General features: G+C 39.4%; 1 protein-coding gene across 3 annotated transcripts in view; it reads left to right on the top strand.

Moving 5' to 3' along the window:
- Positions 1-1,069: 1,069 nt before the first annotated feature.
- The window catches only part of LOC149533878 (peptidase uncH-like), a 306,636-nt gene continuing 279,729 nt past the window's right edge, over positions 1,070-27,976 (top strand). The window contains exon 1 of one of the 3 annotated variants that reach the window (XM_089807078.1): positions 1,070-1,500. In XM_089807078.1, coding sequence (XP_089663204.1) covers positions 1,181-1,500 — 320 coding nt within the window. In that variant the 5' untranslated portion in view covers positions 1,070-1,180. The remainder of the gene's footprint in view (positions 1,501-27,976) is intronic. The other 2 variants (XM_089807076.1, XM_089807077.1) reach the window with 2 other exon arrangements.

The following is a 27,976-nucleotide window of genomic DNA, read 5'->3' on the forward strand; positions in this document are numbered from 1 at the left end:
GCTATATTTTTGGGTTACTTGATGGATCTGAGTTTGGTTTTTTGTGCATGATTTTGAGGAGCTAGAGGCACTTTTCAAGTTATCTATCAGCTGGGCAGATGGTTGAGAGCAGTTTTCAGAGGCTTCTTCATAGTTTTCATCATTTTTGATTGATTTTTCTTAGGCATGATCTTGGAATCCAAATTGGAGTTATGATTTCTATATATTGTACATTCACTTCATTATGAGGGATCTTCTTTCAGATTCAAATTTTTGCAGATTGTAGATTTTTGAGTTGATTGTAAGAGCAAATTTGTAGCACATATTTTTTCAGCATTGTTTATAGAGATTCAACGGTTCCTTCTCATTGATTCTCATGCAATATTGTAAATTTTTTACTTTAATATTGTGTTCACCTTCATTTAAGTTATGTTCCTTATTGCAAAATTTGAATCTTGATACGTGTGATTACAGGTCTTTGTTTGTGATCATTGTTCTTTTACAGAAAATTGGTGAAACTTAGGTATCCCTTTCAAAGTAGAATATCTTAGTCCTTGCATAGAAACACTTTTGTGGTTGCATGTTTGTCTGAGTATTGTGAATCAATTGTGTCTTTCATAATTCATGTTGATTTGATTAAAGTTAGATCCAAAACCATTGGTGTATCACCTCATTTAGGTTAGTATTCATTATTTGTCATTCACTTCTTACCCATTATCTCGTGTATAATTTAGGATTAGGTGATCACTATTTAGGAACCAACCTAGTTTTCAAAGATTCACCTCTTGTTTTAGCAAAACCCACCACTCGAGAGAGTTTCCATATTTCAGCAAGATGGCTAGATTTTGCATATTGCTATAGGCGCAATCCTTATTGACAACAGTAGCAATGGGATGATGTGGCAATTGATGAGTAGGACATGATTCTTACAAGGAGGGAACTATGACACTTTGGATCTCTTATTTTTAATTTTTTAATATATTTAATATATATAGTATTAAATTAATTAATAATTATAACTATGAATTTAAGAAATCCTCTCTTTAATGAAATCGCATATATATATATATAAAATAAAATTTCGCGATCCGAAGTTATGTGAGGAAGGAAAAATAATTTTCTTAAAATTCCATAATTAGCGTATCCAATCCTGAGAACGCTGTTCTAATTTATGGGGTACGAGTAACTGCTCCAATGCCAAATGACTGCCTTGTTCGCTAGAGCCACTTACCTATATTTACCCACTCTTTTCACCGGTCGAACATTCTCCGCTTCAGGGACGAACCGGTTTAGCTTCTGGGGTCAGCAGCGGCAGAGAGTTACAAAAAAAGCAATAGTTAAAATGTCATCAACAGCAGAGAAATTTGAGGGGCGATCGGGGAAGACAACTGCGCCATATGGCTCATGGAAGTCGCCACTCTCAGCAGAGATTGTATCGGGAGCAGGCAAGCGCCTCGGAGATGTTGCCATCGACGGGGAATGCCGCCTCATTATACTCGAAGGTCGTCCTGCTGAAAATGGGCAAGTTTCCCACCCTAATTTTGTTTCTTCCAAGTGAGCTCTGGATTGCTTCGTGTTGTTAAACCCTGATTCACGAGTCCGAATTCCCTATACTCTAAACCCTATATTCCAATGCTTGGGAGATGAAAATTAAAATGAGAACCAGCGTGGGTAGTTGCAATTCCCATTGTGGTCACCTGCCTAGTTGGACTAGGTTCCAACGTTTTGGTCTTTCTATTGAACAATGCCGTTAGTGTTTGATAAAATATTATTTGGGTGGGGGAGGTGAAATAAATATTTCGTTATCTACGTTTGACAAATGGTTACATATGCTTGTATACTTCAGTCAGAAATTTGATGCCATCATGAGATTTTTTAAGCTTTTAAAAGTCTAAAATTGCAGTCACTTTATTTTAAAAGACAGCCGTCAAAATGAACGGTTAAATCTAGATAAACCGTCAAAAAATGCAAGGGAGAATTAAGATATGCCTATCCCTTTTATAAGTTTTCCTCTTTAACCATGTTTTAGCATCTGAAGGACAATGTTCAATGGGAGTACACCAATAAGAAAACTGATTGGCTGGTGGGGTAGAAAGGTTGTGTCCTTTAAGTTGAGGCTGACTTACTTTTTGTTTGTCCAATTAAGAATTTCTAATTCAAACAGTTGAATAACTTAACAGACTAACCCGTTCTTGCTCACAAAAAGTAATTTTGAAAATGTCAAATTAGCATCTATGATTGGGTCGATCTTGAATAAATTAGTCATTATCGATTCCTTTCCATCATTATTCGATTTTGACTTCAAGCCCTTGTCCATCCATCTGATTTTGTTCATTCGTTGGTCTGATTTTCTTTCACCATCCTTTGATTTTCTTTCACACTTAGGAAAAGATTTCAGATGTAGTGATTGTAATGGGCGGATTTAACCTAATGTCAAGACTAAAGATTTTCCTCTTGCCTCTTTTTATTGTTTACTCTCCTTTGTGTGATCAATCTGGCATCAAAAGAGGCGAAGTTTACATTGTTGTTTTCATTTTCGCAAACTCACCCCAATATAACATCATGGCTAGGATTTGAAGTTTTTGAGATTGAAAGAACTCTGCCCATGGATGGGAATTTATATCCTCATCTATTGACCTTCACATGTAGTTTTCAATCAATTTTCAAAGGGCCGATATTAATGCTTTCATATTCCACATTCATCTCAAGACAATGCCATGCAAGAGATTTCAGATTGTCAAGATTTTGTTTTGCATCCAAGAAAACTTCATCATGCCATTATAGAGCCATGGCAGAAATTTGAATTTGTCGATATTGGAAATCTTGACAATGAGTGGATTCACCTAATGTCAGGATCAATTTTGATTTTCCATGAGTTTCAAACTCCCCTTTCTACCCTTTCTATCTTCATTTCATTCCTTCCAATTCGTTTCAAGGATGCCATTATAGAGCCATGGTGGAATTTTGAATTTTTTGATATTGGAAATCCTGACAATGAGTGGATTCACCTAATGTTAGGATCAATCTTGATTTTTCCATGAATTTCAAACTCCCCTTTCTACCCTTTCTATCTTCATTTCATTCCTTCCAATTTATTTCAAGGATGCCTTTATAGAGCCATGGTGGAATTTTGAATTTTTTTATATTGGAAATCCTGACAATGAGTGGATTTACCTAATGTCAGGATCAATCTTGATTTTCCATGAGCTTCAAACTCCGCTTTCTACCCTTTCTATCTTAATTTAATTCCTTCCAATTCGTTTCAAGGATTAATCATCGTGATTCGTAGTTTTTGATTTGTACTTGGAGCTGACCAAAGCTCATTTCAATTTCATCGTTCTGATTTGTTTAGAGCTGAAAACCATCATTGAAATACCTCTTTGGCTGAGCAGATTTTTTGAATTCTCAAGATTGTCAAGGGGCAGAAATATTGAGATTTTGAGATTTTCCCTTTTTGGCACATTTTACTTTTGTTAACTCTTCACTTTTCACCGTTTACCTCCAAGGTTATAGTTGATTTCATCTTTTTACCTTCAATTCTATCACTCCCATCAACTTGGCATTCAACTCTCACCTTGAGTTGTCTCCATACTTGGGTGGAAATTGTGAAATCTCAAGATTTTCAAGGTGCAAAAATATTGACATCTTAGGATTTCCCCTATACATTGAATGTTGAAACCTACAATTCTTGTCTTCCATACTTAGATATATCCATCAACTCTCAACCCTTGTTCAACCGTTGCATTTCACAATATCCCTTATTAACTTGTCCTTACCTTGAGTCCGAATTTGACTTGAGTCTTACTCTCTACACCAATGCCATTTGGGTGTGTATCTCACCAAAAATTTCATGCTCATCACCCTTTGATGGTGCTTCTCATTTCAATCTTCAAGACTTGATAACTCTTGTCTCTTTCACTTTCTGAGGCTCAACTCTTTGAATGGATCAAGCTGCCCAAAGTTGCTCAAACTCATCTCTCAGATCGGGAGACTATTAAGACCACCTAGGACCACCACTATGACTATCAACAAAAAGGAGGGGGGTCCACATTTGCAATGGGGCAATAGTGTGAAAACTTCAAACTAAGGAGGACCTGTTTTTGTGGTGGAACTATTATGGAGTATAAATATAAAAAATTACCAAACTAGTCATTTGTTTGCTATCTTAGGCTTTTAGTTCTTAAGCTATAGAGAGGAATTGGTCTACTTATAGCTTCATCCAATCTTTTAAGAATAATAAACATACCTATAGGAGATCGAAGAAGCTAATGGCTAGACATAGTCCCTTGGGTATCATTGATGACAAGACATTATGTGTACAAGGAGAGTCTATCAACACAATGAGATGTAGAGTCAAAGGAGCTACAACAGATTGATGAGAATGAGGATGCAATAGTTTTAGATGCAAAGCTGGTTGGTGTTTGTTTGGCGGATCTTTGACTGTGAGGAGTCCATCAACTCTAGTGATGAGCAGTTTGCCTCAAGGGATGGGTAGAGGCCTCCTTTCACTTCATTTTGATGTTTTGTACTTGTTTTGATATTATGCTGCTCATTATTATCATCATCTTTATGATATTTTCAAAATCATAGGTTTCTTCTATTCCCTATTTCAATAATTGTATTTAGTATTCTAATTTCTTATTATTATTCCATATGTAATGTTCCATTGTTCATTATCCAATGTCCAAGTATTTAGTATTTGCCATTTGTAGTTTTACTTCTCATATTGCTATACATCTTTTCATAACTAGCATTTTAAGTCTTATATGTATAGTATATAGTATATAGTTTTACAACACTGCTTCCCCATTACTGTCCATTATTCATTGCTCAATGCCCCAAGTATTTAGCATTTGGCATTTGTGGTTTTGCTTTTTTACTTTACTATTATACATTTTTTCATAACTAGCATTTCAAGTACTTATAGTATATAGTCTATACAACATTGCCTACTTGTTGTTGTCCTCTAGTGTCCCTATATTGAAACCCTTTTTCCACCTGTCCCAAAAATCTGTCTTGTCGTCCTCTTGTTCCTTGGTCCTCCATGGTTCTTGTTACATTGAACTTTTGCCACTACTACCTTCACCCAATCTATTTTGCCAATGTCTTTGAAATCATTATTTAAAACACGGTGTCTGAAAAGTATGTAAAGCACTCTCTACCACCAAACTAGCTAATTTACAAACACTAGCTGCATTTGTCACAACTTGTACAACATTAGAATATCCAACCTCGTCTATGGTCTTCTTCAAAATTCCAAACTTGTCCAATTGCCTTTGCATCTTTTAAGAAAGCTTTGAACGAAGGTGACCTCGCTAGATGGAATGGAATATCGTGGACATAACAAAATCTGGCCATTGAGATAATTGGCTTGGTTATGTTTTTGAAAAAGTGGCCTTTCTCTTCCCTTTGTCACATTTTTCTCCAATTGATACATTGGAATAGTCAAGCAAATCAATAGATGACCATATCTTATTATGAGTAGAACCAATGATTTTATCCTCACTCATGCCAACAAATTTTGCCATTTCAACTTCTTGTTCCAATTTTGTACTTTCACATAGTCTAACCCCATGTCTATTTTCATCCAATAATGTGTTCTAACACTAGGATAGCTCCCATGGTACACCATTTTGGAAAATTTGACTTAGCCAATGCTTGGTGCTCCTTGCATTCTAACTCCTTTTGATGATCAAATTGGTAGTTAATGAAGCAATGGCTTCTTGGGGTTGGAAGAACCTTAAAATTGTTCTTGTGGAATAAGATAAGATAAATTTATTAATGTCCAACAAGAGACCACAAAAGGGTCTAAGGGACTGAAAGCATACAACAAAGGCAACAACCAACAGTAGGAACATCAAATGGTGACCAGAAAAGGAACAAACAAGAAAGAAAAAAGACCCACGAAGGAAGACTAAAGGTCCATCCTAGGCGAGGGAAATCCCAACATTGAAGGATAAGGTCCTGGGCGAGGGCGAGCCTTGGACCATCTCAGAGTACCATTAGAAGTGGAGTGCTGCTGACGAATGAAACTACTGTGAGGCCTCACAACCTTGGTGTGATAGGAAGTGGGAGGATCAAGCGGTTGCTTCAAGCCCTTTGCAGGAGACAACAACGAGTAAAAGGAAGTGATAAGCTGATCGCAAGTTTGCCTCGGAGGTAAAAGGTCATAAGGTAAGATTGCGAAGCTGCATGACCTCTTGAAGGTATAGAGCAAGACACTGCTAATCGATGTAGTTGAAGAAAGACGAAAGAGACTTGTACTCTCTGAACAAGAAGTGAAATCTCCCCCTAATCTCATAATAGGTGGGACACAGGAAGATAAAGTGACTCTTAGTCTCAACCTTGATCCGATCGACTTTGTCCATTTGGTGTTCAGTTTGAATGCAAACTCGTTGGGAGATGAGAGGAACCCAGGGAGATGCGAAGGGCGCGACTTTGACACCAAGGCAAGTAAAAAGGGCACACAATGATCTCGTCCTGAATGTCCAGAAAGTGCTTAACATAGAAGGCCATCCTTGGCTGGTGACAACCCATAGGATTGTACTGGGTCTTAGTAATGTACTGTTTGTAGATGTCTGATCTGACATGCTCGTTCAGCTCTTGCTATGAGGGAAGGAGGCAATCAAGCGCAATCCCAATCGAGTTTAGAAGGGCAAAAGCCTGGGCATACCAACAACAGGCTCTGCTAATAGGGTTGAACTCGATAATAGTCACAGATGAGCAGTAGGTCAAGAGTATATGCGGCACCCATTAGCAGAATCTATGAAGCCCCGAAGTCAGTGAAGGAACTAAATCCTGTCAAAGATGGGTTCGAGTCTAAAGGGATGGGCATTAAACATAACTAAAATAATGCTAGGAGGAGTAGATTGATGACATTTGATGGTGCATTGAAGGAGAAGGATCTTTGCCCTCCCAATGGAACCCAGGAGAGAGGGACCCTACACAACAGAACTATAGAGCACCGTCAGTCTAACCAAGGTGTCAAGGAGGGACAACTTGGACGTGGTGTCCTAAAAGTGATGTCTAAAACACTATCTCTCAAGCATAGCCAGGGATTTGAGTCCCTTATTAACTCTGGGTTGCATAGCAGGTCTCAGGCTGAAGCAGGGACTAGAGAACTTGATCCCTAGATAAGTGTACAAGGAAGCAATCTCCATCTCACAGCTCTAAAAATAGAAGTGAAGATGGGAGGTCGTCAGGCAAAGACTATTACTCGGGTCTTCCCCATGTTCACAACTAGTTGTCTCAAGTCACAAAAGGAGGTCAAACCATCAAGAAGCCGTTGGAGGCCCTCCAGAGAAGAGGCCAAGAGAACCAAATCATCAACAAACAAGAGAATGGAGATCAAATGCTAGTCAAATAACAATCATCACTTGGGAGCAAGGAATCACAGAGGAAGTCTCAAGCTCATCAATATAAATGCCAAACAAAAGTGGGGGAGAGAGGGTACCCTTGCCTCACTTTGATGTTACTTTGAATCAAGTTAGAAAACCCCTGAGAAGTCTTGAATCTATCAACCATCATCTTGTATAACCTCATGATTAGCAACCAAGAGAGTCACAGAAACAACCAATGTCTCTAAGATGCTGAAAAAGCGCCTCACGAGGATAGAGTCAAAAACTTTGCGAAAGTCTACAAAGTAGTAGTAAACTTTTTTCAAGCGGTGCCGAGCCTCCTCAATAATAGTCCGTAGAGTCAAAATATGATTCATTGTATGAAAATTGGTGTAGAAGCCAACTTGACCCCTCACACAAGAACCCCATTTGTCAAGCTCTCTAAATAAAATAGCTTCAGTATTGTAGCATAGAGATTGGCAAAAGTGTGTCCAATCATGATAGTATGGTAATTGCTTGTATCAAACACTGACTCAGTCACATGAATAGGGTATATAATGTGCCTCAACCAAGAATCAGGAAAGCCCGTGCAAACCACAATATCAAAGAGCACAGAGAGGAAGGAACCCAAAACCATATAGCCAAGCTTGAAGAGTTCTACTTAGAACCCTTCCTTGTTTGCAAATGGACTACAACTCATGGATCTGATAGCCTCACAAATGTTGGAGGAAGTGAAAAGGTGGCAATGGATTAGGGGAGTGAGGTGGAGGGAAGGCTACGTTATAAAGAGTGGAGGTGTGGGAGACTAAGAAGCTGTGGTCCAAGGCAGAGGGAGGGGGGGGGTGGCGAGGGAATGCTGTGGCCATAAGAGCTTAGGGGAATATAAGTTGAGTTTGGTATTTTAGAATTAGAAGAGGGTTTACTAGTGTTCTATTTTCTTCATATCAATTTATTCACCACCCTCATGACTAGAACTATTGCTACTACTCCTTTTGTTGTGTTTTGAAAGTTTGAAACCAAAACCTAAGTTGTCGATCTTGGTTTTGATCCAGGTTTAGGTAAGTAGGTTCCATTTACTTACTTAGAGGTTCATTTTGGATAAATAAGCATGTTGGTATAGTACCATGGCAAGATCAAGTTTGGTTTTGAAGATATTGATTTTTTGTAATCTTTTTTTTGGGGGGGGGAGGGAGTGGTGGTGGTACAAAAACTTTCAATTAGTTTTGAAGGCCTTATAGGCTCTGAAAGGGGCTTGAGCTTTGCTTGGGACGATAGTTCCTAATCTAAGTTGTAGAGGGCTAAAAGAGGTTTTCGAAAAGTGGTTATAATAGCCAATTGAGTACACGGTTCTCAAGTTTGGCTTCCAAAAGTTGCACTACTTTAGGAGGAAAAAATAAAATCCCTTCAAATACACTAATGAGTGCCGAAAATTACTTGGGGGGCATATTCTCGACATATTCCGATATAGGGGAAAATAAGATAAAGTTGGCATATAAAAAGTGGGGTTACAATTTCCAAAACTGTCAGAGGTAGTTAAATTTCACAATATAAAGAGGACAAATAGGGGTTGCCAGGGGTAGTTCTCACCAGCAAGTACGGTTTTGGATTTGGCATACATATATATTTTTTCAAATATATATTATGAATTTATATATACATCATTCATGTTCAAAACTTCAAACACATAGTAGTTAGAACTGTGATACTTATAAATCCATGATTGCCAATAAAGTTATAAATAATACCTCATATATCATATTGATGATTTGCAAAAGCCTGATAACGTTATTGCACAATGAAAATTCAAATCACAAGTCATATTTTATATTCAATATTCATCTTCATCATGATCAGAGGCATCGAGGTCACCATTTGGTTCAACTTCATTTGAACAACACTCCAAGCTGTGTCTGTGTACCGTTATGAATGGAATTTACTCATCACATGTTACCATAATAATAAGTTAGAAGTGTGATACTCATAAACCCATAATTATAAATATAATACTTCATGTATTAATAATTTGCAACAGTCACAAAATGTATTTACAAATGAATTTTTAAAGGTGCAAAATAGTTTTAAGTTTGGTGACCAAAGTTGTGGGTGCACTTGGGTTCAACCTAGATGTGGCTTGCACCTAAGTTCCTACCAGAGGAACCCAAGTCAAACGGCCTAGAGGAAAACCATAGTAGAACCAAAACTTGACCTAAATTAGGGGAACCTAGTAGCATAGACAAAAAATGGAAGCATTTCCAATTTACAGACTTATTAACATGCCAAAAAAAGGTAAATAAAAATAAAATTAAAATGACACCTTGGGTGTAGCTTCAAATTTGCAATCATTTTTTCGTTTCAGATTTGGAGCTTTTACGAAATGCGGTAATGTGCAATTGAGAGGTTTCCAATCTTGCCTCTCAAACTCCTTTCCTTGAACTTTTAACTTCTTTGAACCAAGGACAATACAAATTGAAAGCCTAATTGACATGATAGAGGAAACAACAAAAAATTATATGTTTATGTTTTGGTAAGATTAAGGGTGTATAACGGGCATGGTGTTAGATTAGGTGAAAAACTAATCTCTCAAGAACACCTGCATGCATTCACATGGATGAAGCAAAGAACAGAAGCAAGACAAAAATTATGGAGGCCAAAAAGCCAGATCCATCTTATGGACATGCAAAGAGAAATATCTCATATAATCCAATAAGTGAATGAATAAAATTTTAAGAGTTGAATCCTTATAAAGGAATCACGAAACCCGAAAAGGGAAACTAAATCCTAAAAAAGCTAGGTTGCACAATATAATTAATAAAATATTAATTATATGCACCTACAAGATAGCTTAAGAAAACAAGAGTAATAGGCAACTTAATTAATTAAACCAAAGTGATTTAATTAATAAGTGCGAACAACTAATTACTCTAACACCCCCCCTTAAGCGAAGCTCAGAAGGTAAGCTAACCTAGCACAACTAAGAAAGCAGGAAAAGATGGGTCCCGGTAACAAGGCTTGATTAGGTACCCAAATACAAGAAAAAGAACTAGATGAAGGAAACTAAGCCTCCATTCTAGGAAATGTCCCAAAGAAAGGAACAAGAAAGAGCATGAAGCATCTCTGAAGCATGAAGCTGCAAACACTGTCAGAAGAAACTGCTGGAACCCCCACTGAAATAGTGCATGACCAGGTAGAGAAGACAAAGTCTGAAGAGCTGATCAATCGAAGAGGTGACCTCCAAAAGTAGGAATGAATGAGTGTCTATATAGTAGATGAACCATCTCACCGAAATGCATAGGTGCCTAGCCACTGCATCCACCTAGTACATAGGAACAAAAACTGAATACGTAGATCACTCAACCGAACCAAGGAAGCAATAGAGCCAACAGGTGAACCCCCCCATAATGCTGAACAGGGAGAGGGGTGACAAGAACACTGAAATGCAATGCCAAAAACATCTGCAAGAAGGAGAATCAGGAACACCAACAGTGCAATAGAAGTACAAGCATAGGATAAAGGGCGGTGTCACCGACACACTGCATGGGCTAATGTCGTGGAAGAAAAATTCACTTGACAAAGGTGGATGAGCACAAAATGGCAAAACATCATAACCCCCCATGGCACTTTATAACTGAGTGCGAGTACAAACAAACACAAGGTGTACAAGATCCCAGATATGCAAAAGCAAGCACTTTATCTCAGTGCGTTTACAGAAAAAAGAATGCAACAGAATAGAAGCATACAATGCTCAGAAGTCAGAAAGAAGAGTGAGCCAAAAGAACAGAAGAAGAGATTCTAGGACCTGTAGAATCCAAGTAATCCGCCAGAGTGCGAAAGTGCAAAACTCGGAGGAGAAAGAACCTAGAGCAGAATCTGGATAAAAGACCTTTGCAATTGAATAACTCACAAAACCAGCTTTCCAACGATATCTGGCGAGCCCAGAAAAGAGTCTGAATGAGCGAGATATGGCTCCCGGAAGGCAAAATAGAACATCTGGCTTTGACTGCCAAAACAGGCAACCAGACTGCAGCAAAAATCAAAAACACCTGTACCATCATCTCCGTCTCAAAACTAGCTTTCCGACACATTTTTCGGATCGAAAGAATACGTCCGTATGCTCAAGTTACGGAAGAAAAACCAACAGGGCCTCTGAATGCAAGAAAAATTATTTTTTTTAAATAAAAAAAATTAAAAAACAAAAATCCTCCCCATCGTTGGCGAAGCGGCGGTCGGGCGGCGGGAGAGAGGTAGGCCGCCGCGGGGCGGAGCAGTGCCGGAGCCACCGAGGAGTCGCTGCGGGCCGTTGGGCGGTAACCGCCAGCGGTAAAAAAACCCGCACTTTTATATTTTTTTTTGCAATTTTTTTATTTTTGATGCCTCATGATGTGTGCAAGGGGCCGTACGACCCTGTTGAACAAATTTTTTTTGCCTCCCAGACCAACGATGTCCAAAATGGACAAATTTTATATGGATTCTTGGGTTTTTGGGTGCTCTGAGCGCAACGGTGATGTCCGTTTGAGCCCAAAGTGACCAGAAAAAAGGTCCCCCCTAAATCCACATAAAAAGCTTTTGAAACCCTTGAAAAATGCAGCTTCTGAAATGCTTCAACAAACCACGAATAGCGAGCAACAAGCTTGCTCTGATACCATGTTAGATTAGGTGAAAAACTAATCTCCCAAGAACACCTGCATGCATAAAACTGTCACATGGATGAAGCAAAGAACAGAAGCAAGAAAAAAATTATGGAGACCAAAAAGCCAGATCCATCTTATGGACATGCAAAGAGAAATATCTCATATAATCCAATAAGTGAATGAATAAAATACAAAGAGGTGAATCCTTATAAAGGAATCACGAAACCCGAAAAGGGAAATTAAATCCCAAAAAAAGCTAGGTTGCACAATATAATTAATAAAATATTAATTATATGCACCTACAAGATAGCTTAAGAAAACAAGAGTAATATGCAACTTAATTAATTAAACCAAAGTGATTTAATTAATAAGTGCGAACAACTAATTACTCTAACACATGGAAGGGTTTGTGGGACCCCCACACCCCCCTTACATGTCAATACTTTAAAATAAAATCTTTTTTTTTCACAATTTTTTTGACATGAAAAACCTTGCCTGTCGTTGGGGATTCTTGGCCATCCTTGAGATGGCTAGGTGTCCCATAGAGTTTCCCTAGATGTTTTCCAAAAGGTGTATGGGGCTCTGAATATTTCGACAATTTTGAAAAAGAGTGAGGGAAGGAAATTGGGCGATGTCCTTGAAATTATGTGGGGCATGATGAAATGGGTTCCAAGGCACTTCTGAGGAAATACACAAATGTCCTACTATAATCATCTATGAATGAGACAATATACAAAGATCTAGATATCGAAGGAACATTAATTGGACCAAACACATCTGAATGAATATAATCCAAAACCCCAGAAGACTTATGAGAACTGGAATAAAAGGAAACACAGTGCTGTTTACCATAAATACATTGTTCATAGAATTCAAACTCCCTATTACAATCATCAAGGTCTTCAACAAGGCTCTTATTTTTCAGGGCTCTATGACCCTTCTCACCAATGTGACCAAGTCTTTGTTGCCATAACATTGTCTTCTCAGTAGGGAGCTTCATCTCCAAAGTATTCGCATCCTTAGGTACCCATAAAGCACAACCATCAGATGTAGAAGCAACGGTCTTCATCTTTTCTTGATATGCTAGTGCGGATAACGAATCTAAAGCCCTTTTCTTAGACTTCACAGAAGTGCTAGTGCACTAAATCGTGCATGCATCCAACCTATACAAGGTGCCCATCCTAACACCCTTAGCAAGCAACTAGAACCTCTTGCCATCTTGCTTCCATCACTCGAGAAAACAATCTGCACACCCACATCACCAAGCTTGCTGACTGAAAGTAGGTTTCTTGCTAAACCAAGGATATGCAGTTTACCATCAATCCCCTTCACTATACCATCGGGGAATTTGATCTTGACTCTACCATGACCAACAATATTCAGGTGAGAGTTATCACCCACATACACCTTTCCACCATCAATCTCTTCATACTTTGAGAATGAATCTGTGTGAGATGTCATGTGGAAAGAAGCACCTGAATCTATCAACCACTCATCTTCTGATGCATGTGTTGCAAAGGCTGCAACAAAAGCATCTACATCATCTTGAGAAGATTTATCAGTGTCAGAATCAGAGAAATCCTTTTTACCTTTCTTTTTCTTCTCCTCTTTGCAGTCTCTTCTAAGATGACCAGGTTTGCCATAGTTCCAACATTTTGCCTTGGACTTTTTACCAAGAGACTTGGATTTTCCCTTCTTGTTCTTGTTCTTGCTTTTCTCCATTGTTATACCATTAGCAACAAGGGCCTACTTAGCCATCTCAAAAGATTTTCCTCGCATCTCTTCAGATAATAGCGAACCAACCACATCCTCCAATTTGAGAGTGGTTGTTGTGCTTCCAATAGGCATAACAAGGTGATCCCATGAATTTGGCAAAGAACATAACATAAACATGCATTTATCTTGATCATCAATCTTATCACCAATAGAGTTCAACTGAGCAATCAGCATATTAAATGTATTCAAGTGATCAACAACAAAACCTCCTTCCTCCATTCTCAAAGAATACAACTTCTTTCTTAGAAAAAACTTATTTACCAAGGATTTCCCTTGATAAATATCACCAAGCTTTTTCCAAAGGATAGCTGCAGTTTTCTCTTCATGAATATTTAGTGGTACAAAATCAGTCAAATAGATTCTTATCAAACCCTTGGCTTTTTGATCCTTCTTATCCCAGTCTTCTTGCGATGTAGTTTGAGGTTTTGTTGAAGAAACCGCAGCCCATAGATCTCTATCTACCAGCATGTCCTCCATTTTAAGTTTCCACAACTCAAAATTGCTGCCATTGAACTTATCCATCTCTACTCTACTGAATGTGCTTGCCACATGTAACCTACAATAAGATTTAGGAAAAACCTCTGCAAAACTCCCACTGAAACTAGATCAGCACCAAAAAAACCCATCTACCCAACAACAATAACAAAGCTGGCCAGGCTCTTGTCGTCGGTAGAAATTGTGTATCAGCCGACGGGTCCCTTCGGGAAGGAAATTGTGTATCAGCCGACGGGTTCCTTCGGAAAGGAAATTGTGTATCAGCCGACGGATCCCTTCGGAAAGGTTTTTATGTAACGACATGTATCTGGCCGACGGACTCCTTCGGGAAAGTTCTTTGGAAAGTATTTATAACCCCTTCGGGAAGCATTGTATTCATCTTATCATCATATCATATCTTACCATCGAAGTATAATGTACTGTGGGCATATGCGAATAATAATAAGAGTTCTGCTGGTTGCTGTTCATGTTCGTATTCTTTGTCTGTGTGCGTTTATTAATTAATTTATGCGGTAAACATTTGGCGCCGTTGCCCGATGGACTTGGTATGCAGACAGGCGGATATGAATTAAATGCTGAATTAGTTGAACAAAGATAAGAGTAAGCTGAAGGAAAAAGATGACATATGCATTGCACAAGAAAATTTAATTTTGGCTCAGCAGACAGAGTGACGAAGGAGATTCCAGAAGATTGCCGACGGAAACAGCAGTGCCGAAGGATTGTTGAAGGAGACTCGACAACGGCTTGAGTTGGTGGAAGAAGCGAGGGAGGAGTTTTTGAACCTGCATATGCCATGGGAAGAGAATCTTGAAAGAAGGAGATCGACTCGCACGGCTCGGAGTGCCGACGGAGCACGAGCGTGGAGTGACCTCTTCGTCCGAGATATACTTTCGGAACAAACAGCTTCGGTTGACGAACCCTCTTCATCATCAAATAGCGTGGAAGTAGAAAACAGCGCGGGTGTTGAAAACAGCGCGAAAGCCGAAAACAGTGCGGGTGTAGAAAATAGCGCGGGTGTGCGGAACAGCGCGGGTGTCCACAATAGTGCGGGTGTGCAGAAAAGCGCGGGTGTTCAAAATAGCGCGGGAGCTCGGAACAACGCAGGTGCTCAAAACAACGCGGGAGTACAAAACAGCGCAGGTACACAACAAAACCCTCGACATACAGTGATAATGGCAGGTCCGAAGGAAAAATTGCCTAAATTTGATGGTGATGAAGCAGCTGATCCCATTCGACATTGTAAAACATGTGAAACGATCTGGAGGGCAAATGGCATAACAGATACAAACGAATGGATCCGACAATTTCTTGCTACCCTACGGGGTGTTGTGATTGATTGGTTTACTGATGCTGATCCACAAAAATTAAATAGTTGGGATAATATTAAGGAGTTCATCGCGGAATTTCAACTTTTGCGTGATGATAATGAAATTGTAGCCGAGATATTCAATACCAAGCAAAAGAAGAATGAAATAGTACGGGTCTTCGCCAGGAGATTGAAGGACTTAATCAGTAAAATGGAGAATAAGCTAGCAGATGGCCTCCAGAAAAGATGGTTTATTGAAGGCCTTCACCTGAAGCTGCGGAAAAAGATGAAGATTGTGTCACCATCAACATACATTGAAGCGTACAATCGGGCAATGAACCTCGAAAGTGACCAGAAGACAAAGAAGAAGAAGACCGGCTCATCGGATTCAGATGACGATGACCCTTTAGGAGAAGATAGCAGCGACGATGACGAGGGAAGCAACAAGAAGGTCTGTGCTCTCCAAAAGGACATGATTCGGATGATGAAGGAATTCAAAAACATGAACAAGGAGGCTAAGGGCAAGGACCTCTGGTGCACGGAGTGTAAGAAAGAAGGCCATACGAAGGGATCCTGCCCGAAAGATCAATTTTGTGAAATCTGCCAGATCTTGGGACACTCGGTAAAGGAATGCCCTTTCAATTTAAAAACAAGAACACCACAACAAGTGTTCCTGTCGCAGGAGGCATTCCCGTCAGGAGGGAACGGGAACACCAGTACGAAAGGTGCCACATCAGGTGGATACAGAAACAACCGACGCAGTCAAAACAACAACAGCAATAACAACAATGGTGGCAACAACAACAATGGAAGGAGGAGTCGAATTCAGTACGATGCGAATGGTCGACCGATTGTTCAATGCCGCACATGCAATTTGTGCGGTCACTTCGCTCGAGAGTGCACAACGACGAACACACCGAAGTTGCTATGCCGATGGTGTGGACTTGGAGATCATGATGATACTAAGTGTCCGAAGTCCAGAGTAAACTTGATTACCGTAGGGATAGACGAAGAAGAAGTTCTGGCAATCACTTGGAAGCAGGCGAAGCTATACCTTGACCCAACGGAAGAAAAAAAGAGACTGGAGGAAGCAGGGGCAAAGATCCAGAAAGCAACACAGGCAGAAATGGCACACTTGAAGGACCCGCCAAGTACCTCAGTCAGGAATTGTGCAGAACAGAACATTGTACGACAAATATTGCAAGCTGAGATACCTGTCAGGATAAATGATCTGTTGCTCACGATGCCTCAACTCCGTATGACCCTCACAAATATAGTCCCAAGTGCTAAGCAACCCGTAGAGCAAGACAACGACAAACAGGGGGGTACAAGTGCAGAAGATCCGATGTTGTTAGCTCTTTCCTCTGGACGCGATCCGGCGGTTGTTGAAATGGGCATTCTTGGGACTGTGCTAACGGACACGATTGTCGACGGAGGATCCGGTGTCAATGTGCTACTAGAGGATACTTGGAAAAAGTTGGGACGGTCGACATTATGGCCACCTACCTTCCAGCTGCTAACGACCGATCAACATGGAATCAAGCCGTTGGGAATACTCACAGCGCAACCAGTGACAATCGGAACTCAACCATTCCTGTTGGACTTCTTTGTGATTCCTTTCAGGCGGAAGGGGTACGATGCTATTTTGGGTCGGGGGTGGCTGATACAAGCAAAAGCAAAGCACGATTGGAAGAAAAATACTTTATCACTCGAAAGCAAAGGTCGGAAGTATGTCATTGATCTGCACACTCAGATGGTCGGGGACGAAGCCCTCTCGTCAGATTCTGAGGGAGAAGAGGATGAAAAGGGGCAAATTATGGAACCGGATCAGGAGGGAGTTTTACGATTGGAAGGAGATGACGATCTGGATTCAGTAAATGGTCTTTACCACTGGCAGATAGAGGATTACGAGCTCTTTCCAAGTTGTAATATGCTAAGGATCGACGAAGGTAAGAAAGAAGAAGGAAATGAATGTCCGAAGGAACACAGAAAAGCCGAAGGAGGAAATGACTGTCCGAAGAAACACAGAGAAGCCGATGGAGGGAATGAATGTTTGAAGGAACACGGAGAAGCCGAAGGAAGAAATGAATGTTCGAAGCAACATAGAGAAGCCGAAGAAGAAAACGCGGATATGACTAAAGCTGAAGGACAAAACATACAGTACGAACCCAAAAGAAGGAAAGTTTCTACTGTACGATTGCGCAGGAAGAAAGTATTACGTCGAACCATAGATATAGCAAAAAGGTACCGGCGGCAAGGAAGACACATGATACGGTCTGCATAGGCAACAAAGAGGAAGGGTTTAATAAAAGTTGCAGCAGTACGGAGTGGACGTGTTATTCACAGCCAGAAGGGGCAGCTGATGGAGTCCATGGTACAGAGCTTCGGGAACAAACTGGGCGATATGGAGATGACACAGAACAGGCATAGCAGGTTTCAACCAGGACAGTTGGCGTTGAGGGATGATGGACAGAATAAGATCAACCCAGGTAAGTTTAGAATTGAGTGGGTCGGACCATATCAAATTCGGGAAGTGGGTGATAATGGAGTAGTAAAACAATGGATGCTAGACGGAAAGGAAGTTGCCGACATAGTGGATAGGTCGAAGTTTAATGTCTGCCATGAAGTAACGCACCTCCATGGATGAACAACTAAGAGAAGAAGACTGTAAGTGTAAATATTGTACATAGTTGTTAAAAAAAAATTTATTTAAAAATACAAAAAGAAAAAAAAAAAAAAGAAGAATGAAAAAAAAAGTACCGTACGGATTTTGTTTGCTCACCGTACGATTTTCACTTGGTTTTTGAGTTGTACGGTTTTTAAGTTGGGAGCTACTGTATGGATTTTGGAAACAAAGCACCTTACGGAATCTTAACTGTTCACCGTACGGTTTTGGAGGAAGTACGGCTTTTGCATATTATAAAGTGTGAGATGTACGGCTTTCTGCTGTACGGATTTCCAGCAAGTGTACGGTTTTCTTTTTGGTGTACAGGTTTCAATACTTGAAGTAAACAGTACCGTACGGTGTCATATCTGAAGGGAAAAGTATCGTACGGTTTTTCATTGTTAAGGTACGGATTTCATTAGTACCGTATGATTTTTCATTATTAAAGTACGGATTTCATTGCTACTGTATGGTTTTCATTGTCAAAGTACGGATTTCATTGCTACCGTACGGTTTCCATTGTTAAAGTACGGGTTTCATTTCTACCGTACGGAATCCATTGTCAGAGTACGGATTTTATTGATGCCTTACGGATTTCACAGTAAAGGGCACTGTATGGTATTTAGTATATGAAACAAGGAGCACCACCGTACGGATTTCATAGTAAAGAAGGAATACCATACGGTTTTAACATTTGAAGAATGGTGTACGATTTTGTAGTACGGTTTTTGCAGTACGGCTTTTCCAGAAGATTGAAATAGTGAAGACACCTTTAGATGGATTTCATCACAGAAGGGTGACAGGAGGTTTTCTAAAAAAAAAAAAAAAAAAAAATGACGACAGAATCAAGTTGCTTAGAATGAGTATCAGATGATGCCACAGGGAAGGGGAAGCATAACGATTGCCAGAAAGAGTGTAGAATCGGCAGAAAATGGTAGAAATGGTGTGTTCCGTGAATTTCTGTGTGGGTTGCAAAGTGCTAATTTGGTCTTGGCGGCGAGGGGCGCTGCCCCCTGGACCCCCAGTCGTTGCGGATATCAGTCGTGGGAGTCTAACTAGTTGCGAAGACTTGGAGCTGCTGCAGGCATGGAGTGTGTATATTAGAGGCATTGAGAGTAGGTGTTGGCCGTGAGGCTGTCTTGGTGGATGCGTAGAGAGCTCGGGAGGAGCTGATCATCCAGTTGGAGGCAGTGTAGCGACACTTGGCTCAAGGTACCGAGGAGTTGGAAGCAGAGGAAGTAGCACAGGTGGCTATCAAGGTCAGCTTGAGGAGTTAGTATTGTGTTAGCAAAGGCTATAGATGCAACGGGATGAATGTGAAAGTAATATGGTAGATCAATATTGTTGTATTAGTTGTTTGAGTTTTGTTCTGTAGTCGTCAGGAGACGAATTTTCTTTTTTGGGGGGATGATGTCATCGGTAGAAATTGTGTATCAGCGGACGGGTCCCTTCGAGAAGGAAATTGTGTATCAGCCGACGGGTTCCTTCGGAAAGGAAATTGTGTATCAGCCGACGGATCCCTTCGGAAAGGTTTTTATGTAACGACATGTATGTGGCCGACGAACTCCTTTGGGAAAGTTCTTCGGAAAGTATTTATAACCCCTTCGGGAAGCATTGTATTCATCTTATCATCAGATCATATCTTACCATCGAAGTATAATGTATTGTGGGCATATGCGAATAATAATAAGAGTTATGCTGGTTGCTGTTCATGTTCGTATTCTTTGTCTGTGTGCGTTTATTAATTAATTTATGCGGTAAACAGCTCTGATGCCAATTGAAAGGAAGCCTAAGTGTGGAAACGCTTCCAAATGCTAAATCTAACAGGAGAGATGATGCTGAAATTTATCTCACAAAACCTTGCTAAATAAACACATACAAAAAGATTCAACTTATAAACACATAACACAAGATATGCGTGGGAAACCTTTCTCGGGAAAAAACCCACCACTCCAAAGCTAGATTCAATTGTATTATCAACAACAACAATTACAATTCAATCTACAGAGCCACAACTCTCCAAGAGTATTTAGCTGTGATATCAAATCCAGAACAATTTCGGCAGCGTAAGAACGCTCTTCAAACAATGCTCTCTCAAATAATTTTTTGCAACAATACCTTGTACTTATAGAGTTTTGGTACAAGAGGAAACAATTTCTAAAATGTCTACATTCAATGCCATTACAAATTATTTAGAAACTTCCTTATGCACAACCCTTTCATAAAAACAAAGCATAAGAGGATAAATCACCAAAAAACAAAAGTTGTCTGTTTTTCTACTCCCAAGTCTTTTCTTGTGGAAGAATCCAACTTTATTTAGCAACTTTACATGAAAGGACAAATAAAACAATAAATCATGGTAAGGCTGAGTCACCTTATTCCAACAAGGATTGCATTTATGTGGTAGTCGATAATTTGACTAAGAATGTTCACTTCTTTCCAATCACTACTACATATTCGGCTGTACAGATAGCTGAGTTATTCTTCCACGATATATTCAATTTGCATGGGTTGCCTTAGAGTATTGTTTGCGATAGGGTCAGTCGATTTATGAGTCATTTTTTGCAGGAGCTCTTTAGACTTTGTGGGATTGAGCTCATTTCGAGTATTAGTTATCACCCACACACTGATGGTCAAACAAAGATAGTTAACAAATGGGTGGAAGGATATCTCAGGAACTACATTGTAGGGCAACATAAGGGTTGGTCAAGTGGATACATCATTGTGAGAATTGTTACAACAACACTTATCATCTCTCTAGTATTCAAATGACACAATTCATGGCCTTGTATGGTTATGAAGCGCCGTCTTTTCTTGATTTGATGACGAGTGACAACAGAGTGCCTAGTGTTGGGAATATGTTGCAGGAAAATCATGATATCATGAGGGCTCTCCGAGAAAATATCTAGAAGGCACATAATCAATAGAAACAATATACAGATCAGAAGAGAGTTTAGTGCTCATTTGAAGTTGGGGATATGGTATACTTGATGTTATAGCCTTATAGACAGTCGACTCTCAAGAAGAGTGATGTGGAGAAGCTCAAGCCACGATATTATGGACCTTTTAGGATCATTAGGCGTGTCTGTGAGGTGGCTTATGAGCTAGATATGCCGACAGATAGTAGAGTGCATAATGTTTTCCATGTATCACGCTTCAAGAAGGCATTAGGACACCAGGTGATTCCTTCCAGTATTCTTCCACCCTTGGATGATGAGGGTAAGTTGATATTAGTATGTGAGTCTATTTTGGATGTTAGGGAGAAACAATTAGGGCGATGAGTTATCAGGGAATATTTGATCAAATGGAGGGACCTAATGGTTGGCGATGCTATTTGGGAGAGTGAAGAGATTCTGCAGCATCCAGAGTTGAGATTGCTTGGGGACAAGCAATTTCAAGAGGGGCAGACTGTAATGTCCCCATATTTTTAGCATCTCAATGGAATTCTTAGCCTTTTATTCTCCAAATGGTAAGAGGAGAAACAAGGGAGAAATCAATTAATTATAAGGTTATCAAATATATGAATTTTTTTTTGTGTATGCTCCAAACACCCTTGCAGAAAGGACTTTATTGTGGGAATGGATGCGTATTCACCTCCCTAATGTAGACTGGGTTCTAGGAGGTGATTTCAACATGGTGGAACATTCCATTTATCGTAGTTCGAACACCCCGGGTCACATGTCTCAAATGGAATTTAATGCTTGGACTCTCGCTCGTAATGCTTTGGGTGTGCATGATTTGTTGTTGGGTAAAAAATTTCTTCACATGCCTTATTGGTATACTTGGTCTAATTGTCAAACTGGCTTTTCAAGGAAGACGAGTTGCCTTGATAGGTTTTATATTTCCCCAAATTGTCGTATTGTGCCTTCTTCATTAGGACTCTTAATCCATCTTGACCTTTCTGCTACCCTTTTTGATCACTTCCCCATCTTGATCACCCTTTCATTCTCTAACTCACCACCACTTCCAAATGATCTTCCTTTCAAGCTCAATGTGACCCATCTGCAACAACCAGATTGTATTGCTGGCCTTCTAGCCACTTGGAATGCTGAGCCAAAACCCCAAGAAGATAGGTGGATTAGTTGGTGGGAGAATACTATCTCATGGTGTGCCTCTTTCCTATGTGATTATGGTCGAAGAGTTGCTGCTAAACAAAGGAGACTTGAAAAATCTTTAAATGGCCAACTCGTTCGTTGTGGATCTCTTCTTGCAGCTCACCCCCATGATCTTTCTCTTCAACAATTTGTTGCCAATATTGAGCATCTTCTTAGAAAACTGGCCGTTTATAAAGGTAAAAATGCACAAATTCGCGTTTGTCTTCAATGGATCAAGGATGGTGACAAGGCTCCAAATTCTTTTTTCAATATTTAAAGTATAAACACAGAAAAGAACAAATTTCAGTTATGAAATTTGCTGATGGAATTCCACTCACTAATCAATTAGACATCATGCACACCTTTTTCAACTACCGTAAACAATTTTTACAGATGAAACAACAAATGATCCTTTTATTACCATTGTCGAGGAAAGTGTGGCAGGCTGTATTCCTTGCAAAATTGATTAAGAATACAGTAACTTTCTTGATAGGCCTCTTTCTATGGAAGAAATAGATGAAGCCTTTTTTAGAATGGTTTTTGACAAATGCCTCAGGATGGATGGACTCCCTGTAGAATTCTATCGTGCCCTGTGGGCCTACATTTGTGAAGACTTTTACTATGTATATCTTGAAGGAATTGAAACCAGAACTTTAGGACCAGTTATTAACCAAGGCCTAATTAAGCTCATTCCCACAGGAAAAGAAGAAGATCCAGTGGCTGGATGGGGACCCATTACCTTGCTTAATACCTCTTACAAAATTATAGCCAAAGCTCTGGCTCGAAGAATTAAATCCATTACCCAAATGATAGTTCAACCAGAGAAAATTGGATTCCTAGGTGGAAGGTTTATCCTTGACAATCTTGTGTTGACATGAGAAACTATTGAATGGGACCAACAAACTGCCCAAGATGCGCTAATTGTTAAGTTGGACTTTGATAAAGCTTATGGTCGCATTCGATAGCCTTTCATCCTCAACATGATGCAATGGTTGGGATTTGGTCCTTGTAATGATCCCATCTTTTGGCCTTTACGTTCTCCAAAGTCTAAGTGGAGGATAAGAAAAAATTAGGGCCAAAATGAAGTTGATTTACTCAGTTTCAGGCATACTTACTATTTTTAGTAAGTCGGCAGGACATAGTGCAGGTCAATTTTGGTGATTGGATTCAATACTCCTCGGTGAGAGCTTTCCGATGAGCTATCACTCGCATTATTCGGAGTCCGATTGCTAATACATTTTAATGCCTGAAGTTTTATTAAAGTAACGTCTAATTTAATTGTAAAATATTAAAGTGTTACTTTAATATTTATTTTTATGGTGATGTGTACCCAAGGGAGACATAAGGGGTATTTTAATATATGTTTTATATATTACACATCTTTTATCCCACATTGCCCATATGAGTTGAGCGGACCCTTGGAAATAGAATAAAAGGAAGCATTTGTGGCTTCATTAGGCAGGTTGAATATGAGAAGAAATTGGTGTGTGAGTTGCAGCTTTGTTTTTGGCATTTGAGGATGTCTATCCTCTCTTGTAACATTCTAGACGTCATTCCCTTGGGGTTTGGCCTTTGGAATTCTTTCTTATTGGCTTCATTATCAAGCAGTTTAGTTGCATTTCCGGCTACAGGCAGATTCGATATTTTGCTCATATCTTCTTCACTACTTGTTCGACGCTTATGCCGCTTGGAGGGAATGGTATTGTGAAGGTAGTGGACTGATTGGAGGACAAAGTATTGTAGCAGCAAGTTCGTAAGCATGGGCTGGAGTATTATGACAATATTGCTGAAGTAATTAGTGAGTTGATAAATCTGCCATGTATTTGGTTTTATGAATTCTGAAAATAACATTTTATTAGCAGCAGTTCATTTCCACTTGCATATTATTGTAGTTTCTTTCTTGTTTATGTTGTATGATACCAATTCCATGCATGAAACACAACAAACAAATAAACGTTTGATTTCCGGAGTTATAAGGGGTTTTAAGAAGTTGAATGCAAACTGTTTGACATAATTCCTTTCAGCAATTTGGTTTAGTTTTTTGGGACATCCAATGGTGTCCATTACAGTCCTAAAATCCGTGCTCATATCAAAATGCTTTTCATTGATGTTAATGCTAGATTAGCTGTCAATGGTTCCCTTTCTCCTCAACTTCCTCTTCAAAGATCTATCCGTCAGGGCTGTCCTCTCGCTGCATTCCTTTATGTCCTGGCTGCAGATGTGCTTGGTTATTCGCTCCAACATGCCAAGGAAAATCAACTTATCCATGTCATCTCTTTGCCGAATAATGCCACTGTCCTAAACTCCCACTTTGTTGATGACAATATGCTTTTTATTCAGAACTCAGCTGATGAGGTGGCTAATACTTTGGATACCTTGGACGTCTTTTGTATAATTTCTGGATCCAAACTAGCTTTGCATAAACTTGAATTTATTATGTCTCGTGCCAACTCCCGTCCAATTTGAATTCCTACTGAGTGGAGAGAAATTAAACATGGCACAATTTCCAGCTATCTCGGGATCAACTTTGGAATTGGAGTTTCTCTCAAAGATATGTGGAATTGGTTTATCAATAAAATCAAGGGCAAACTTCTAAATTGGACAAATAGGTTCTTATCTATGGCTGGTCGCATCCACATGGCTAACAAAATTGTGCTTGCTAGTCATGTTTACATATCTTCTTCTTGACTGCCTTCAAAAAGTTGCTACTGTCAACTTACCCAACCCATCAACAATTTGTTATGGGCTAAATGGGGAAATAAAAAAGGAATGCCTACTACTTCCAGCAGCATTGCATTCAACCTTAGGATAAAGGAGGATTGGGAATAATTGATCCATACACACAAGGCATTTGCTTATCTTCTAAGTGGATAATCAGAGCTCTGGAGGGGGATGCTCTTTGGAAAGAGTTAATTTGATTTCGCATTCAAACAACTTGTGTTGGTAGTTCTTGGGGGAGTGTGTGTTAGAAAGATAAGGTTCTCTTAGCTCCATTCTTCAAAACTCAAGGATCTGCACCCTTCAACTCCATATGGAAAGCCTGATAGATCACTTCTATGAAATTAATTTGGTTTGACCAATCCCTTAGTCATGGACTAAGTTTCCCTTCTTCTATCTGGTGGAATAGGCTGGTCCAAGAAAATGACAAGCCATTAGGCACTATCTGGAGGTTCAAAGGAAAATGTCTTTTTAAGAAAGGTATTAAAACTTTCTAAGAAAGGTATTAAGACTTTCTGCGATTTATGGAATCTTGAAATATCCCAAACCAGATATTTACTCTTTTTCCCTTTAAAATATATTCAGAACTAAACATATGTAGACACAATAAATAAAACCAATCGAAAACACCAATAGACATTAACTCAATCTTTTAAAATAATCCTCAGGATTTAAGCATATGAAGATGTGTTACAACCAACAGTTTAAAACCATGAGCATCACCTAGATGTGTTCACCCCTATGAGCATCACCTAGATCCAATGAGTGCTAAGTGTTCCATTTATTCTCATGAGAGATGGATTCATGTTGAATCACTACTCATGAAACATGGGTCAATGAGTTTGACTCAAAAATCACACAGTTAAATCCTGATAGCAATATCACAGTATAAAACCAGTAAAACTCTCATAAAATTTCTCAAAAACGTGTTATTGCATTATACAACAGCAATACAATAACTAGTACTCGAAATCCAATCTTAAACACAACTTTATAGTCAAATTGAAAAACTTAAGAAAATAACCTGTAAGCACATGCGAGACACTTGATGTGACGTCTCCAAGGACAATGGGTTTGCGTCCACTGTCTGTCAGCATGAGGGGCTATGTCCTCATACTAGCTGAAAGCTGAAGCTTTCCAAATGCTCTCGCAAGAGAGAAATTGAAATCTGAAATAATAATCCAAGCATATCAAATGAATGAGTGTCATCTCCTTTTATCTTCACATCTATGATTCTTTGACTCCCTTCTTGGCCTTTTGTCTTATCTTTCTTTGTACTTTTTGCTCACTTTGTAATATTAAGTTGACCTTTTATATTTTGAGACCACGCTTTCCAAGTCAATTTTAATATTATATATAATATGCCCTTAATATTTCTAATGTCCCAAAATGGGGACATTACGAATCTCCTCTCCTTAAAATTGCTTGTCCTCAAGCAATCAGCACGAGGATCCCATATGAATCTATGAAAAAATTCTGCACCGATAAACTGTACAACTCCGATCATCACTGCATCCAGCCTCAAGCTGAATAGGATTACAACCAAGTACTCAACAAGCCATAGGTACAAACGGCCAACACCTGGGTCCCAAACACTAATGGCATAACCAGCTGATATGATGAGGTAAAAATTTATCTAGAAGCCATGTATATCTCAGTAGGCGGTGACGATCCGACCAAAATAGATGATGTAGGAAACAAGCTTCCCCAAAGCTGAAATCAACACCAAGGGTGCATAAAAGATAATATTGCCATCATCACTTTGAAAAATTCCTAAGAACATAGGGGTCATGAGAAAGAATGAAGCTGAAAAAGCATTCCCTATGATTAACACATAACTCTCCTCAATCCTCCACCAGGACTTGTTTAATTGCTGAAATAAGATATCCATCCAAACTATATATAAGTTAGAATTCAGAACCATGTAAAGGCTGTACGAAATAGGGGCAGCAGTAGTCACTTCACCACACCAATCTTATGACCAAGGTTCTCTGTTAAAAATTGTAGCTTGATCTGAATCTCAGAAGTCAAGGTTATCCTCTCCTTGGAAATCAAGAGGAACTCTCTCCTCTACCTCAAAAAGTGGGTTATTGGAAATCCAAACAACATCTACCTCAAACAACGGGTTGTCCATAAGTTGAATGTGATCTGAATTTTTGAAACTTGGTCGCTTGGGGCAACTATCCAAATCATACGTTTGCTGAATGCTATCAAGTTCATCAATTACCTCTAAAGAAAAATTCCTGTCTCTCTGTATCCTCATGTTCCCTAAAATGGTTTGTGCTTCAAATCTGATTTTCCGCTTTCTGAAGGGAAAACAAGTATCAACCAATGCCTCAGGAACATACTTAAGCTCCTTGTTGAGCTCCTTAATATGTTTCCTTTCTCTATTCAATTGGTTGATATAGAATCCAACAACCTTAAGAGTATAATCCTTGTCGGAAAGCAAACATAAGTAATTTGATTTCATAGTCTCAAAAGCTGTTTTGATCACCTAGAAATCAGCAACAAGCCAATCTCCTTCCACTCCCTTTTGAGCCTTCCTGTAGAGATTTTCAACCTTTTTGTGAGTGCTGTCGTAATGTACCAATGAGGTCACAACCATGTCTTCATTAACTTTCAGTTGGTTCTTTAAGGAATGCATTTCATTGTTGTCAAGTTGACATGGTTCATCGTCTTGTAGTGTCGTTTCAGTTTGTTCCTCCAATTTCATGTCATGGATATCGAAAATATATGGTTCATCACCTCTCTTAAAATCATAGGTGTTCTTTCCCTTGTTCTCTTGATTTGTATGCAAAGGCCAAAGTGTTTCCATGTTATCATTTGCATATAAGGGCTCATCATACAAGGACCCCGACCTGCTATTACCTCATGTGCAACCTACTCCATCAACCTATTCGTCAAGGCTAACCTCCCATTCACCAACATAGAAACTTACACCCTGTGTAACAACTTTTGCGTGTTCACCAGAAGGCTGC

This window comes from Cupressus sempervirens, chromosome 10 (genome assembly GCF_028749045.1).
Source record: "Cupressus sempervirens isolate cs-2001-9-10 chromosome 10, ASM2874904v1, whole genome shotgun sequence".
In the NCBI taxonomy this organism is placed as follows: Eukaryota; Viridiplantae; Streptophyta; class Pinopsida; order Cupressales; family Cupressaceae; genus Cupressus; species Cupressus sempervirens.